The following is a 17,346-nucleotide window of genomic DNA, read 5'->3' as shown; positions in this document are numbered from 1 at the left end:
AAAGATTAAAAAGGGAGAAAAATTAAAGAAAATAAAGGAGTAAGGATAAGAATAATAGTTTTCTTATTTGGTTCAGGCTGGCTGCTATCTACATAAAAACATGTGCTAAAACTTGAAGAATAGAATATCTGCATTATACAGTAAACAATATAATATTACCCCTTAGGGGGGAAAACAATAAGAACTGGGGGAAAGTGCAACCTAGAATTGTCCAGCTTGCAAATATAAAGTAATAAATAAATATAAATATATAAAAGTATGCATGAGGTTAGATCTCTAATATGGGCTGAACCTAGCACAACTTTAAACCTAGGATTAGCACAGGATTTTCTCATTATTATGCGCACCACGGGGTTACCAGGGGCAAACCGAGAGGGAACTAGTGGGGGAAACAGAGAGGATACCAGGGGAAAACAGGGGGGTTACCAGGGTAAACCAGGAAGGTTACCAGGGGGAAACAGAGGGGTTACAAGGGGGAAACAGCGGGGTTACCAGGGAAAACAGAGGGGTTACCAGAGGGAAACAGAGGGGTTACCAAGGTGAAACAGCGGGGTTACCAGAGGGAAACAGAGGGGTTACCATGGGTAAATAGAAAGAAAGATATGAAAGCAGGGGAAACGGAAAGGTAGGGTAAGAAAGCAAATAAGATTGCAGGGTAAACAGAAATGTAGACAAAAGACACAGATATGAATACAGAGCAAACAGAAAGGTATACAAAGGAAGCAGATATGTCAGCAGATCTGTTAGCAAGGGCCAGGGGGTTACCAGAGAAAACAGAAAGATTACCAAGGAAAATTAAAGGGGTTTCCAAACAGGAAACAGAAAGATTACCAAGGAAAATTAAAGGGGTTTCAAAACAGGATAAAAACATTACCAAGGAAAATAAAAGGGGTTTTCAAAACAGGAAACAGAAAGAACACCAAGGAAAATTAAAGGGATTTCCAAAACAGGAAACAGAAAGCTTACCAAGGAAAATTAAAGAGGTTTCCAAAACAGGAAACAGAAAGCTTACCAAGGAAAATTAAAGGGGTTCCCAAACAGGAAACAGAAAGATTACCCAGGAAAGTTAAAGGGGTTTCCAAACAGGAAACAGAAAGATTACCAAGGAAAATTAAAGGGGTTTCGAAACAGGAAACAGAAAGATTACCAAGGAAAATTAAAGAGGTTTCCAAACAGGAAACAGAAAGATTACCAAGGAAAATTAAAGGGGTTTCCAAACAGGAAACAGAAAGATTACCAAGGAAAATTAAAGAAACAGGAAACAGAAAGATTACCAAGGAAAATTAAAGAGGTTTCCAAACAGGAAACAGAAAGATTACCAAGGAAAATTAAAGGGGTTTCGAAACAGTAAACAGAGGCAAAATGGAAATTATTCCCCATCTGCAAGCTGCACATTAAACAGACGATTTTTCTAAAACATTTGCAGATAATAACAAGCAAATATGAACATAAACACGATCAGAGGTTTAACAGAGGGGGGGGGATATTAACCCCTGGTGAAGTTGAAGGAGGGGAATATTAACCCCTGGTGTAGCTGAAGGAGGGGAATATTAACCCCTGGTGTAGCTGAAGGGGAGGAATATTAACCCCTGGTGTAGCTGAAGGGGGGAATATTAACCCCTGGTGTAGCTGAAGGGCAAGGCAGGGGGATTTGTGCATGAGTCGGGGATAATAATATGAGAGAGTATATTAGTCATATAAACGATCAATGGATTCTGAGTGAGTAATAGTATAATAGAGAGGAGAGATGCAGTTCTAGTATTAGCATACAATGCAACCAATATAAATAATTGGCTACGCATCTCAATCATTCAATTGTAAATACATTAGGTGCGAACCAAGCATTGATGCTTTATAATTCTTCATATATTTGACCAGTACAGTGTAGTGTAATTATGTATCTACAGTGTTTACTGTTCAGTGTACAGATTGTTTGAAGCACCTATAGTGTGAAGTATAAATACGTGTCTACATAAAATGTCAAGTGTACAGACTGTACATTTGTACACGTTTACCTTTACACATCTGTACAAATATGTACAAGTTTACCTTTACAGCCTAATCTGTACAGTGTAAAGTATTCAAATATGTACAAGTTTACCTCTACACCCTAATCTGTACAGTGTACAGTATTCAAATATGTACAAGTTTACCATTACACCCTAATCTGTACAATATTCAAACATGTACCAGTTGTAAAATTACTAAATCCGTCAAACTTCTTAATGGTGTTTTTAACCTCGTAACGATATTACATATCGTTCAAGTGTCAAGCATATTGCAATATATGCAAGTAAGGCGAGGATGGGGGGCAGGATCCCCGGCAAAGTAAAAGTTTGAAGAATGTACTATTAGGGTTAATTAGAGAATGCAACATGGGAAAATGCCAGCTCAATAGTTTCTCATTTAAATACACAATAGAACTCATAGGACAGTTCCTAAATTTCACTTGAAAATTCCGCCGTCATATCCCCCCCCCCTTCTCCCAAAAATTTCCCATCCAGCACTTGAAATATACCCAACACATCTTGTTTTCCCACAACAACCCTGAGGGTACTTCATCTTTCAGAATCCTCTCTTATTTTCTCCAATATACTCAAATGCAACAATGCACCACCCCCCTCTGTACACAATTGGTCCCTATATTCCCTTTCGTTCTTAAATATTCCCGGTAATTTCCCCCACGCCATTATTGCATCCTTTTTTCTCTTGTTCCTCGTGCATTGCACTATTTTTTTAGTACTTAACTAACATTACTTAAGGTGGAGAAAACACATTTCACTATATTGTGGCCCCAATTATTAATTATTCCTTCAAGTTCATATCCACCCTTAGCCCTCTAAGCCCCTCCCCCTCCCCTTCTATCATTGCGCTTTTTGTATATATCCCTCCGAAGCCCCCCCCCCTCTAATGGTATTGCGCGCTATTTGTCTCCTAAATATATACCCCCCCCCCTCTCTGTAAACACTTCTATATTGTCAACACAACTGATGAAATATATACATATATATACGTTTATTTACTTTTGGTTAAATGCTTAAACGTAAGAAATGTTAGGAAATGAATTACACTTGAACTCCAGGACATTTGAAATTGTACCGTCCCGCCACCGTTTGATTGTACTGAACCGAATTTTTTTAGTAATTTCAACCCTGATCAAAATGATTCGATATTTTTAATGAAGTTTAAATTGCTCCATTTTTAAAGGACAATGGGTTTGAGACCTTGTTAAGCAGTTTTGAGGCAGTGTTTGATATTAATATCTACTCTTAAACCAAGGCCAGGGTCAGTGCAGGGCATTTTACTACTGTAATTTAAATTACGAAATTGGTTCAGAGATGAGAGAAAAAAACTAAACCAAGTTTTGAATCATTTAAATAATTTAATATTTTCGAAAATATAACTATTTTTTAATTCTAGCATTTTTTCTTTAAATTGAGGCAATTAAACTATATGTACCCAAATAGATAATCAAGTACAATAGGTGGCAGCAGAGAAATGGACCAATTATACACGACGTCACAATATAAAAAGAAAAACGAAATTTTCTCAAATTAGTTGACCAAGATAAAATAAAAAAGTTTAAACAGAAAATAAAGAACACATAAAACTGCTCTTATTTTACTGTAAGATAAGGACTTAATTCTAAGATTATCACTATTTTTAATAATTTGTCAGATACAAAATTGAATTGACACTTGAGACGTCAGAATACAACTGTACTGAGAGTACTGTACAATTCTTCGTTGCCATCTATTGTACTAGAATCTATTTGAAATTACGCTTGCACAATCTTATGGGGATGTGGGGGGGGTGTAAAAAGTCAGAATTGAATTGAACTTTATGCTTTCTATAATCCACCAAATGTTTGCCTATAAGCTTACGCATTCATTATTAACCTAGTTTGAACACTTATTATCTCAATTTTGAATTTGTAACATGAGGTTACAAATCATAACACAAATGTTATAAAATTAATGTTTGCGGCAAAAAAATCAGGGATTTCGGTACCCCTCCCCCATAGGGGAACCAGAACCCTTTGCACTCTGAAAGGTGTTCTGAACAATAACATTGCCCTTCCCCAAAAAACCACCACCCCTATAATTTTAACGTGCTGTAAAGATCCATATAAGGTATAAATTGCAAATCCATGCGGTTCACACTGAATAAAAGGGGGGAGAGAACCATTTCGTGTTAAACAGAGAAAGAGAAATTTGAAAATTTAGGGAAAATGCAAAAAAAACTACTTTATGCATTTTCAGGTTTAAAATTTGCGGATTGAATAGACTTGAAATAATATTCTTTCTTGCTACATTTTTTATCTTATCTTGTGCATTTTCAATTTAGACGTTCTCAAAATAAAAATTTTAAAACTTTGTAAATTTGATATCCTTTATCAAATTTATTAATTGCAATTTATGCAATTTTATAAGTGAATAAATAAAAATTAGTTTCAGGCTTTATTTGAACAATCATCTCAAAAACTAGCATATTTTAATCTAAAACGAGTTGTTTTAACAATTTTGAGCCAAAAAATTAATTAAAGCTTAATTTTGATAATTATTTACATATGTATTAATTGAATAAAATCAGTTAACCCGCCCCCCCCCCGGCTAATGGGTGGGTGGTCAAAATGTTTACATCTAGAATATGTTTACTTCATATGAATCAATATCCCCCCCCCCCCCCTGCAGAAAAATATTATCAACATAGAAATATTTAACAAAGGTTCTTGTATAATACAATCTAAACTATAAATTTCAAAACTGAATATTATCTTAAGCTCTCTTAAAAATAGAAAATAAATCGTTTAAATTAATTAAATTCTAAATCAAACTAGACCTATACCAGGTTTATGATAATTTCTCCAAAATTTTTTTTTTATAATTTTAAATTAAAAAAAGTATCACTTGCAATTGATAATTTCTAAATAAATGAAGAACAAAATTTTTTGTTGCGATTGTTCGGATACGTGTTTCTTTCAGTGCTTAGGATCCGGATCCACAAGATTTTTGCTTTCTGGATCCGGATCCGCGAAAATATGCGAATCCAAGGATCTGGATCCAAGGGGCAAATTATCAACCAAAAACCGCAAAAAAAACCCAAATCTGAACTATTGAAAAAAATATGAAAATTTCCTGATTTCTGAATGGTTCATCAAGTTTTAGCATAAAAATAAGCGAAAAAATATGAAAATTCTGCTTTGTTTAAAAAAATCAGAAAATCAAGAAATGACCTGGATCCAGTGCGGATCATAAGCACTTACACCCTGTAACCGCTGTAACGAATCAGATATTTAAATGTTTTTCTACTTGTTTTTACTTCTGAATGTACATCATTAGCCTTATTTTTTTCTCATATTTTTAGTGTTTGTTGTAAATAATTACTATTATTTAGTCGTTCTTAAAGAAGCATTTAACATGAATTCCGTTTTTTCATTTTCATAACATTCATATTTTTCTTCCCCCCCCCCCATCCCCGAATTTTACAAATATTTATGTGGGAGGGGGCCGTGTTGTATATCGTATATCAATACTTGTAATTGATTAAAAATAGGCTGTCGTTCCTCCAGTGGTTGTGGTATTGTCATTTTGATTTAGGAATTTGATAAATTGGTTTTCAGCGCAGATACAATAATTTGGTCAGGGGCGTTTGTAGGGGGTTCATACACTGATATTCTCAATAAGCGGAATTTCCTGAAAGTTGAAAGAATGCTAGAAAAAAAAATAACCGAAATTCTGCATAAATAAATTACGAAAAGTGTTTTTTTTTCGATATTTATTACAATGGACATTCCCGGATCCTGAAAGTTTCTTATTAATTAACCAACCTCCAAATTCGATCCTGTTCTAGTAAAAAAAAAAAATTTTGATACGTTTTGGGATTATCCAAATTTTTATCTAGGATGTCATTAAAACCAACAGGTTTAAATAACCCCATTTAGATTCGATCATGAGTTTATATAATTATCAATATGATTCTATCATCCATCATTCATACTCATCCTATATCCGTTGTATATAATAATATTGAAGAGTAGCTTTGGAACCCAGTGTTGCCCAGGTTACTCATAGTTACTCCAACCGTTTACCCGCACTTGGTCATAAATTAAAATCTTTCCCGCTAAAAGTGGACCCACTCAAGTTAGAATCTTGAACCCAAGGTATGAGTATTCCCGTGGTTCTCCCGAGTTCCCCAATCAAAATTTAAGGCAAATCGGTCAAAGAGTCTCTGAGTTATGATTTGACATAGTACTAACAAACGAACAGCTTACTTCTTTTAATTTTTTATATGATATAATAAATAGATCTATCCATCCGTATCAAAAAAGCATAATATCCATATTTATACATGCAGTTAAGAGGTATGAAGCACATTGAATTTCCCATGAACATTTTAATATTGCATAAAAAATTAAAAAATCATAATAATTTGCCATTTCTAAAGTACAGTAACTAAATTAAACTATAATTATGTGTTCCGCTAGAGTTTAAACGATTTGCAACATTGCACTTCATTATAAATATAAAACATTTTTAGCAAACATTTAAACACGTACCTTATAGAAAATGTTGATTTCACAGTTATGTTTTCTATAAATTCGAATCACTATTTGAACAAGAAAATCACTAATAAAGGGTGTAAAAGAATCAGCTGTTAGAAGGCTGAGAATTACACCGGTTATTCGGCAATAAATTAATATTGTTATTTTTCACCACCAGTCGCTGCGCTTCCGTCCACCTCGAGTCTATAGTAAACACTGGATCGTTACTACCCGGCGTGCCGGGGCGGGGAGAAGGGGAGGGACGGACTAGGCCTAGTAGCCTAGGGGAGGGGATGTACGGTCCGGCTGTAGTTGGACAGCTGTGAGGGTTGAATGTAGGAGGGAGGAAGAGGGGGGAGGGAGGAAGAGGGAGGGAGGAGAAACCGGTGCCAGCAAAATAGCGGATAGGTCGTCGTTGTATTCATCTTAGTGTACAGGAATATCGAGAGTTTCAAAATACATGAGACATCGAAGACGATTTAGATAGTTTTTTTTTAACTTTTTAACTTTTTAACTTTTTAAATTTTTACAGAAGCTCATTGCCTCAGTTTCAATATTTTGTCCAGACATAAATAAATTGTACATTAACCTTAAAACTCTGGAATGGGAAGACGAGTTATACTCAAGTTATGACTTTAAATATTTCAATGAACATGAGGAACAGCAATTTTGCAGTGCAAATAGACCCATTTCACTCATTTGATGACTTAACTTAAGATTAAAAAAGAGTACTTAAATTAATTAAATTAATGTATGTATACAAAACATCAAATTTAAAGAAATCAAATGGTTGATTTACAATTTATAAAATTTTCACTGTTACATCAATTTCATGCTAAAATTAATAGTTTTAATGAGAAAATATAAAAATTAAATATTAAATACATCGAAAAATTTTGTGAAATGTCGTCTTGACAATTTGTAATGGGTTTTATACTATTTTACGTAAATCTCAGTGATTGCGAAAATAAATAAATAGCCATGAATATAGAGCTTCATATAATCATTTAATTAAAAAACTAATTATTTGCAACCTATCAGATCGAGAAAAATACGACATTTGATAAATTCTTTCGATGTATTTAATATAATTAGGGTTTACTTGTATAATTTTTAATTTGATACAAAAATTACAAAATAATGCAGGGGCTCCGTCTTCCTACAACCCCATGCCCCGTATATACTGCGTTTTTACTCGGTGATCCTGGATCCTAAACTGCAGCAACCCTCTTTTATCCCCATTGAGAAATTCATGGCTAAGAGCCTGATAGAGACATACCTCCTTAATAATATTTCCTGGTCTCTACATTTAATCTTCATTTTTGATTGCCACTCTATGAAAAATCGGTCATTGAACAGTGCTAACCAAAAAACTCTAAAATAGGAAGACGACTTTATAGCAATTTCTAAATGAATTTTATGAAAAGCATATTGTTCAGTAATAACTTGAGTCTAATAGTCGTCTTCCTATTTCAGAGTTTTCTGGTTTTCAATGTAATTATTCTTTTTATTTAATTAAAGCAATTTTTTCTTATTATTATTATTTCATCAACAATATTTCTGCCTTAAGTAGTTTTTTTCCGATTGTTTGTTACTATAATAACCATGAAAACTTTTCAAACAAAGGACACCGGGTCCACTTTTTTATTGGACCTATACTATAGGTACAGGGTGTCCCACGAAACTTGACAATAGGAAGACGACTTAAAAGTCGTCTTTGATATTTGAATTTATTTGTGACGTTTAGTCTTCTATCTACTTTAACATGTATGATTCTTGAAATAGACCACATTTTGGAAATGGCAGGACAAGGGAAATTTTGTGATTATTTTCTCTAGAAATTTACTTCTAAAATTAGGTTGACAAATAAACGCAGCAAATTATATGATAAATCAAGACGACATTTAAGTCGTCCTGCATACTGTCATGTTTCGTGGGACACCCTGTACAAAAATTATTCTTTTATCTTTAAGATATAATTCCTACTATACATTTTTGATTTTGTTCTCAGATTAAGCCAAAAAGTTTAAAAATATTGCTTAAAAAAATAAAACAAAACACCTAATGATATTTTTATGTCTCTTTGATTTAATCAATCTTAACGTTGCAACGATCTGAAAAATAATTTACTTGTTTTTTTAATAAAGATGAAAATACAGAAATGACTGAATTGCAAATAGGACTTAAATCATGTGACTGTATTAATTTCGACGCGACACTTTTTCCTATTTATATTTTAAAAATGTGGCCTGCCTTGTTTTGTATGGTTAAGTCAACAATTTAGTTTAGGTTTTAAAAGTTTAGTCCGCCAACAAGTGCTATAAATTGTTTTACAATCTATAGATATCATTCTACAGGGTTACCCACACAGGATAAGACTAAAAAGACGACCTATAAATAATCCTAAATTCTGTCGAACTGAAAATTTATTTGTTCTTCGGATTTTGATATAGACTTTAATAAGTTTACCAAATGATTTGACAAAGAACATAATAAGTACAGTGATAACCAGAAAACTCTGGAAAAGAAAGTCGACTTAAAAACTCAAGTTATGACTTTTAATAGCACATTAAACATGAGGCACTGCAATTGTGCAATGTAAACAGACCAATTTTACTTAATAAGTAATTTAATAACTTTCAAGTAAAGGTATATGCTGGTTATGACTGTATAAACTTGCAGGAAACCACAAATGTAGACAAAAAGTCAGAACCAAATAGGTAAAATCGACTGCAATTGTGCAATGTAAACAGACCAATTTTACTTAATAAGTAATTTAATAACTTTCAAGTAAAGGTATATGCTGGTTATGACTGTATAAACTTGCAGGAAACCACAAATGTAGACAAAAAGTCAGAACCAAATAGGTAAAATCGACTCTGAAGTCTCATATCCTTTGAGGGTAATCCTGAATATTTTCTTCACTGCACTCTCTCTTTTAAAAACGTACTTTTGATAACACTTTTTTATGCATATTTGTGAAAAGAATTAAAAAATAAAAAGAATTGATTTACATTATCATTTGATTAATATGATTAAACATATATCTTATTTATTTCTACCGATTGATACCCTCAAGTAACCAAAAATGGCGGCATTAATGAAGAGTAAGCTTGATCCAAACCCAATAAAAACAGCTGAACACCAATCCTTCTCCCCGCGCTCCACAGAATTACACGCGGCAAGATCCAGACTCCATTTATACACGAGGTTAAAGATTGGCGGCCCGATGGTGGTGACAGGTATCAACATACCGAAGATGGCCATTACGTTAGAGATCTCATCCGATGGCACAATCTGCAAAAAAAAATCCAAAAAAAAGATCAAATTAGACCATCTGCTGACAAAGAAATTTAAGCTGAAATGTCAAAAATAACTAAATTTTCCCGGGAAAGTTTCCATGGCTAATATTTTTGGAAGGCATGCTAATACATTTATTGTATGTGTCGAGCTATGTACTATTTATAATACAGGGTGTCCCACTAAAAATTCTACGTAATTGAGAGACGAATTAAAAGTGCCCTAACAATATTATTACTAACAAATAACAATATTATTTGAATAAACCTATTTAACAATCTAAATCGAGTAAACATTTTCAAACCAAAGTAAACCGCATTTTTCCATTTTAAAAAGATCTAAAACCTAAGTATTATTTTTAAATTTCGATGAGAACTTCTATTTTCCGAGAAGTCAAAACTACAAAAACAACTTTTCTATTTAAGTTTTGATTTCTAACAAACTTTTTCAAATTACAAGTTTACAAGTAAACAAAGATAAGCTGTTATGTGTATCCATGCTGTTAGAAAGCTTGGTAGAAATAAAAAAATTAAATCGAAAGTCGTCTTTCTTGTATTGATATATACGCCGAGGACTGTACACATTTTAAAAATCTTGTTTTTTTAAGCTCCATTTTCTGACCTTAGAGAGCTGAGATTTGCAAACTGTTCCAACGACACCAGTGACCAGGCTGAAGATAATAGAGAGGTAGGGAACCCAGTGGTTCCCGTAGGGGGTGAACACGTAGACAAGCATCGAACATATTGCGCACACTTCACCGACGAACCCCAAGGTCATGTCATGAACTTGTTTCTTGATCAGGAACATTACAACGGTCAGGCAGCCGAACAGGACCATAATACCGTGAATGCTAAAACAATTAGTTAATACTTATAGACGTTTGTTATTTTTTCAAATGAGCATAAATTTTTAATGAGTTAAATATTCCTGATTCTAAACAAAATGCACAATAATGAGAAAGAATTATCTAGTATCATTAATCTGAATTCGTTGTATTTTTTTTGTTTCTTCTGACTGCCCTTTTTTAAAATCTTTTTATCATTATTAATTTTGATAGTTATTATATCGTTAGAACTGACGAAGGTCAACTCATGATCGAAATATATTTTCAATAAAATTTGGAACAAACACCTACTTTATTAACTGAGAAGATAATGACCGTTTATATATTGTAAAGAGACAAAATGCTGACAATTTCCTTTTGTGTCTCTACTGCATAAATCCGGAAGCCATAAATTGTTGATGTTCCCTTTAAAGCCTTTAAAGGGAAAAACTACTGGTAAATTCTTATTAATTGTGCCGTGGACCTCCTTCATTTCCTTGTTCTGAAAAAGAGCAACTTCTTTTTTACTAACTAATATCTTTCTACAGTGGTTGGCGTTTATATCAATACAATGAAGACGACTTTTATAATATAAAAATTTTGATTTCTTTCAAGCTTTTTTCAAAATACAAGTTAACAAGTAAAAAAGAGATTTATTGATAGCTTCTATATTCTTTTATATGTATTCAAGCTGGAAGATTTTTTATACATACGATGATGACTGTAATCTAACCTATAACCTGGAATAGTGTGTGCATTCACAAATTGAAGAGTGGGGAGTGGGGGGGGGGGGGCCAAAAATCACATATTACAGAGTGTCCCACGTCATATTACATCGTTTAAAGCTCTGAATTTAGATTTAAGGGACTAATCAGAATTCATTTTTGTGAATCATTTAAAAAAGTTGTATAAGACTAATGTAAAAATTTTCTTAAAGTATCATACTTTGGTGTTAGAGCCTCGAGATAATCTTACTTAATCATGGGAATCTCTGTAATTTAAACCCAAACATTTAACCTGATAAATGTTGTAAATTCATCTATAGTCCATCCAAGCTTCTGATAATAAAGCCAAAGAGAACCACTGAACAAATCATTTTTTTACTTTTTATTAAAGAATTTAAATAAAAAAAATGTGGATTTAATGTTTTGTTCTTCATTACTTACAAGGTTAAATATATTTATTATGATTAACAGCTTTTTTTCATCCACTTTTGAAAAAAAAAAAATTTATAATATTTATGAAAAGGATGATTTTAATTTTATAAATATAGATTTATTATATTTATTTTATCGATTTTTTTTATACTTATGAAAAAAATGATTCATTATAATTAAAAAAGGTAATATATTATATTTATAAGAAAATATGGTTTATTAAATCCATAAAAAAATGATTTATCATATTTACAAAAAGATATATACTATATTGATTAAAAAGTTGATTTATCATATTTATAAAAACATGATTTATTACTTTTATAAAAAAAATTTCCTTAGATATACACCACCATAGTTTATTGCAATCAGAATATATGTCAGAATCAGAAGAACTAAAAATAACAAATATAATCAATTTTACATGAAAAGGACTGTACATGTAATTTCTAGTGTCCCTGCATTAAAAATGAGAGGCATGTACGATACACAACAGTATCCTTGAAAACGTTGTTTGATCAAGTATCAATAAGTTATACATGTTTTTGATAAAGAGAGTGTTCGCGAAAAATGAAAGGGGGTGTAGGCTTACTTTGAAAAATATTCGATAGTGATCGTTACTAATCTTACTCCTATCTGTTAAGCGACTACAAGCAGAAAATTGTTAAAAACGACTCATACTGAAGAACGTAGCGTCCATACAAATTCAGTAAGTTGCAACATTCAACTCGGATCGTAAAAAATTAATTTATTTCCAAATAAATCATTCAGATATTACAGCATGTAATCATTGATTCTTTTTCGATGCATTCCGATATAGTCAAATTTCACAATATTTGTATCAACAAAATTTTAAGTTAAGAAAAAAATCTAAGAAATTAATATATCTTAAAAGTAACAACTGCTTTGCTGTTACCTTTATGGAGAACATTGAAGAGTTGTAATTGATTAAGTAAAAATGTTCTCACTTTAAATCCGGTTCATTTTTTTATCAAGTTTGTCAGTTGCCTTCCTACAGCCTAGGATAGCAGAGCTCTGCTAGAAAGCTCCCTGCACTATTTGCAGTGGACGCAGAGAAAGGTGTCTACACATATGGAGGGAGGGAAGGCCAAGCGGCCCTCAACCATGTGCTCAATTAGATAGCCTTTTTCTTAACTACAGTACCCAAGGTCGGGGTACTAAGTCAAGAAATAGGAATAACAAAGAGCTAATATGTCTAATACTAATTTTATATTCACTCTACTTAGCGTTCGGAGCTCTTTCTGAAAGGGCCCTGTCCCTGCTCCCTGAGAAGAGCTGAAACCATTTTACAAAAATTATTAAAAAAAATTATAAAACATTGTTAAAAAATATCAAGTTTAAACTACTCAAAAATCAAATGGCATTGATTTTTTTTCTTTCTAAAAACACACAAAAGTAAAACTTTAGAGTCAGACTTACCAATATATTTTCTAATTCCATGTTCACGTTTTCTAAACACGGATTTTAAAGTCCCAACAATCTAACAAAATAATCGAAAATATCTTTATAAATCTTATTTTTTTTAAACAAAAAGGCCGATGAAATTTTTGTCTTTGATTGACTTGTGTTTACATTTACAATTGTGGCAATTATTATAGTTTTAAAAATCTAGTGACATCATTTTTCATTAAAAAAGATTCAACTTTAGACGAACCCCACTTTACCACTTTACATTCATGACCGACCATTTTATAATCCCGACTGCAGTACATTTTAATCTCACGACTGACCTGCACTTTATAATCCAATTTACCACTTTTTATGATGACCACGTTTTTTCCATTGGTCAGTCAAAAGTTGAATTATTAAAATTTCTTAACTGAACAATAACTGAACATCACAAATAACTATGATATCATGCTAATTTTGATTGATAGATTGATTGAATGATTGATTGATTTTTCCTTAGTTGGAGAGAAGATATTTGAGATTGCCAACTTTTCTGTTATTTTATCTTTTGTTCTTGTCTCCTTCACTATGAATATAATATACAGTATCCTAATCAAATACTATAATTAGCAAATAGAAGATAGTACTTGCTGTCTTTTTTTGTGGAGCTTCTGAATTGAAAGAGATTAAATAAATCTATTAACTAAATCTATTGGGCCATAAATTATAGATATCAGTGCTTAGGGGTTAACAATTAAAAAGTTCTTGGCTCAGGTAAAAACCTATAGAACTACAGGGTGTCCCAAAAAACATGGGAATTCAGTGACGAATTGGATATCGTCTTTGTTATGAATTAGCACTGTAATACCTAATTTCAAAGCCATAATATTATTATGTCTGCTAGAGTTTATTTTATGAAAAGGGTAAAACACTGTAAAGATGTGTCTATAATGTCTACGCAAGATGAACAGTGAAGTTTACACTGTTTGTATACTGCAATTTTCTTGTTTTACTAAGTACAACCGTATGCAGTCAAAACATAAATAAACAAAATGTGAACATAGCAGACGAAACTCTAACAGATTACAGCTTTCTCAGTAGGTATCACTATACTAAATCAAAGAATTATTTGAAAAGACGATATCGAATTCGTCACTGAATTCCCATGTTTATTGGGACACCCATGATGCCATTTTAAAACATTTCGGGTGTTTAAAAAATATTGGATCGACATTTCGCAAATATCTATCAAACATACTATCAATTATTAAAATTAAAAAATATCCCATCTTTTATAAAAAGTTTTTTTTCTAAAGTCTGAAACTATTGATATTGTTGCTAAGCATTCCCAATAATATAGAGACAGGTAGAGATTCCATATACACTGTAGAAACCATTGTAGATATCATCATGACCAGGGCTTCCTATGATGAAAAAATATTTTTATGTTTAAGGATTAAAGATATTTAGATTTTTGATGAAAATTTTTTGTTTTAGAAACAAATACTTTGAAAGGAATTAACAATTGTAAATGAGTTTATAAAAGAAGAGAAAGATGAGGGTAATTCTTAACTTGCCGATTTTTTTTACAACCCCTTCAGAGATTTTTAATATTCCCAACAATATACTTTTAAACAGTAGAAAAGAAAGAGAAAATCACATCTTTAACTGAGATTTAGTATTTTTTATTTTTTATGTAATGGTATTGATTTTTCTCTATTCGAATTGATTTATGAATGATGATCACCAAGTATGTTTTCAGCTGTTAGAAGAGTACCGGCTACTCCTGTACCAATAGCAGAAGCAACAAGCTCAATTAGACCAACTATGTTCATTCTAAAATATGAAGGATATAGAATCATAGAACTAATTCTATGGGTAACATAAAACTCAAAAAAACGTAAACAATATGCGTCTGCTGTGAAAAGCCATGAGTAAGTTATTAATAAAATTATTTGTAAAGGAAATGTGTGATTTATCTCTGAAAATATTCAGAGATGAGAACTTTTATGTTATATTAGTGGATATTGTAAATCTTAAATGCTTGATCTAGATATCCAGCATGGAGACTTTTAAATTTGAGAATTAATGCTTGAGCCCTTAATTCATAGAGGGTGTGACCTTTACGTGAAATCAAATCAATCCATTGGCCTTTGAAGAAGGTGTAGATTAGTGCTTGATTTCACAACACAGATTTACAACTGCACAAAAGTCCTGACTTCTGAAGTTGTGAGGTCGTAAATTTGTATCGTTAGTTTTAATCCTTCAGTTTAAGTTATCCCTACAGAGTATGACCATCAAGAAAAAATCATTAAAAGTTATTATAGGGAGACGACTTTTAGACTCAAGTTATAACTTTAAAGGTCTAATGAGCCAACAATCGTCCCGTTTAAACAGACCCATTTCACCAAAGTAGTGATTTAATAAGCGACTAGTAAAACTATTTGCTTGAAAACAACGTCAAATACACTTTTTTATTGCTATAATGTCGTCTTCCTATTCCACTGTTTTCTGGTTATCACTGTAGTTAGCATGAATGTTAGACGTACAGCATAGTTTTTTACTTTCTTTGTCATGCATAAAATATCAGAATTCAAAGACGACTTTCAAGTCGTCTCTAAATTCCCATGTTTATTTGGGCACCCTGCATATTTGTTTAAACAGTGTACAGTACAGTGTTCTTACATTAACAGAGTGTACAGTTCAAACCTTAATGTTCTGTGTTCTGGAGTTGATATATCACTGATATAAAGAATAGCAGCAACTGTTATAACATGACGACCTCCTAAACCATAGATTAATAACAATACAGACAGAACGCAATATGTCGTCTTTTCAAAATATAGGGGCTGTTTGTTCACAATAACCCCGAGGCAGAAACCCAAAGGAGTTACGCGCATGCAGGGTTGAATGACAAGACAGATAGAGACCATTCGCGTTACTCCTTTGGCTTTCTGCCCAAGGTTATTGTGAACAAAAAACCCATAAATCTTGAAAAGACGACATCTAGTGTTCTCTCTGTATTGTTATTAATCTATGTCCTAAACACTCATGAACAGCTTCAGCAGTTAGTAGCCAGGAGCTCACCTCCTTGTAATACCAGTTCAGCGTGAAGCTAGACAGAAAACAATTTTGCTAAAATATTAACAGAGAAAAGAGAATTTTTAAAATGGTAGGGGACAAAGAGAAAATGTAATGCCATTATTGAAACCATTGAACATCAGTTAAATTCAAATATACATTTTTTTCGTAATAATTTCAATGAACAGATCGGGTTAAGGGACTGCAAAAGAAGGGACCACGCCATTTTAGTTCAAGTTTCTTGCCAGTTTCACCATGATTTAAACTTTTATCTGAAAAACAGCAATTTTGATTTTTAAATGGAAATGAGAAAATGCACGAAAAATAACAGAAAATTACGCAAAATCTTGGATAACGAGAATGAAATGATGTATAAAGTTCTGTACTGTTCCTTAGATTGTAGAGGAAGTATCCAAAAACCGGAATTATAAAAAGCATCTTCCGTCCTATCTTATCCGCTCCATTTACTATTATCAGAGTAGAGAGTATGGCAGGAACTGAAGGCAGGATAAAATGTAAAATTGATATAGAAATTAACTGTAACCAAAACAAAGTGAAATGATTATAATCTTCGTTTATTCTTTTCATTACAATTTTTGTGTTTATAATTTGTAACTTTTTACTTCTGATAATGTTCAGAAATCGGAACTTAGTGTGGATTATTATTAATTTCTAACACTGTCACTGGATCTTGATATCCAATGTGGGCATTTTTAATGTTTTCAATCCCTCAATCAAAATTTTCCCTGCAGGGTATGAGCGCCATGGACTATCGAAAAGAATTGTATTAATCTGTTGGTCTGCATACAATTGAAATTAACGCTTAATCCTGAGATTAACAAAACAAAAGTTTTGACGTCAGGGTACCTTTTTCACGGTATAATTAAAAAATAAAAGCAATCAACGTTTTGAACAGTGTATGTTACCTATTTGAATGCCAAGGGCTGTGGCTGATATAAGAGAGGCTCTACCCTGAACCTCGTCTACCAAAGGATTAAAGCTCACAGTTATATTATTGTCACCTAAATATG

At 32.4% G+C, this 17,346-nt stretch overlaps 2 protein-coding genes across 5 annotated transcripts in view; both read right to left on the bottom strand.

The window, feature by feature from the left end:
• LOC111700954 (mediator of RNA polymerase II transcription subunit 12) overlaps positions 1–6,813 on the bottom strand; it is a 63,775-nt gene extending 56,962 nt beyond the window's left edge. For 2 of the 4 annotated variants that reach the window (XM_023472039.1, XM_023472040.1), the window contains exon 1: positions 6,560–6,810. The gene's annotated coding sequence lies outside the window, so the exon portion shown is untranslated. Of the gene's footprint in view, positions 1–6,559 lie in introns of all 4 variants that reach the window. The other 2 variants (XM_023472041.1, XM_023472042.1) reach the window with 2 other exon arrangements.
• A 2,681-nt stretch (positions 6,814–9,494) lies between these two features.
• On the bottom strand, positions 9,495–17,340 carry LOC111700966 (uncharacterized). The gene is made up of 12 exons (XM_023472057.1): positions 17,242–17,340; positions 16,707–16,812; positions 16,282–16,349; positions 15,944–16,025; positions 14,982–15,070; positions 14,583–14,658; positions 13,750–13,843; positions 13,265–13,325; positions 12,162–12,219; positions 11,685–11,750; positions 10,466–10,694; positions 9,495–9,841 (listed from the first exon to the last, which is right to left on the bottom strand). The coding sequence occupies exons 2-12, from the start codon at positions 16,751–16,753 to the stop codon at positions 9,593–9,595; spliced, it is 1,119 nt and encodes a 372-aa protein (XP_023327825.1). The 5' UTR covers positions 16,754–16,812; positions 17,242–17,340; the 3' UTR covers positions 9,495–9,592.
• Positions 17,341–17,346: the final 6 nt, after the last annotated feature.

Source organism: Eurytemora carolleeae, unplaced genomic scaffold, assembly GCF_000591075.1.
Source record: "Eurytemora carolleeae unplaced genomic scaffold, Eaff_2.0 scaffold292, whole genome shotgun sequence".
In the NCBI taxonomy this organism is placed as follows: domain Eukaryota; kingdom Metazoa; phylum Arthropoda; class Copepoda; order Calanoida; family Temoridae; genus Eurytemora; species Eurytemora carolleeae.
The sequence above is the reverse complement of the archived record's forward strand: the minus strand, read 5'-3'. Positions and strand labels throughout refer to the sequence as shown.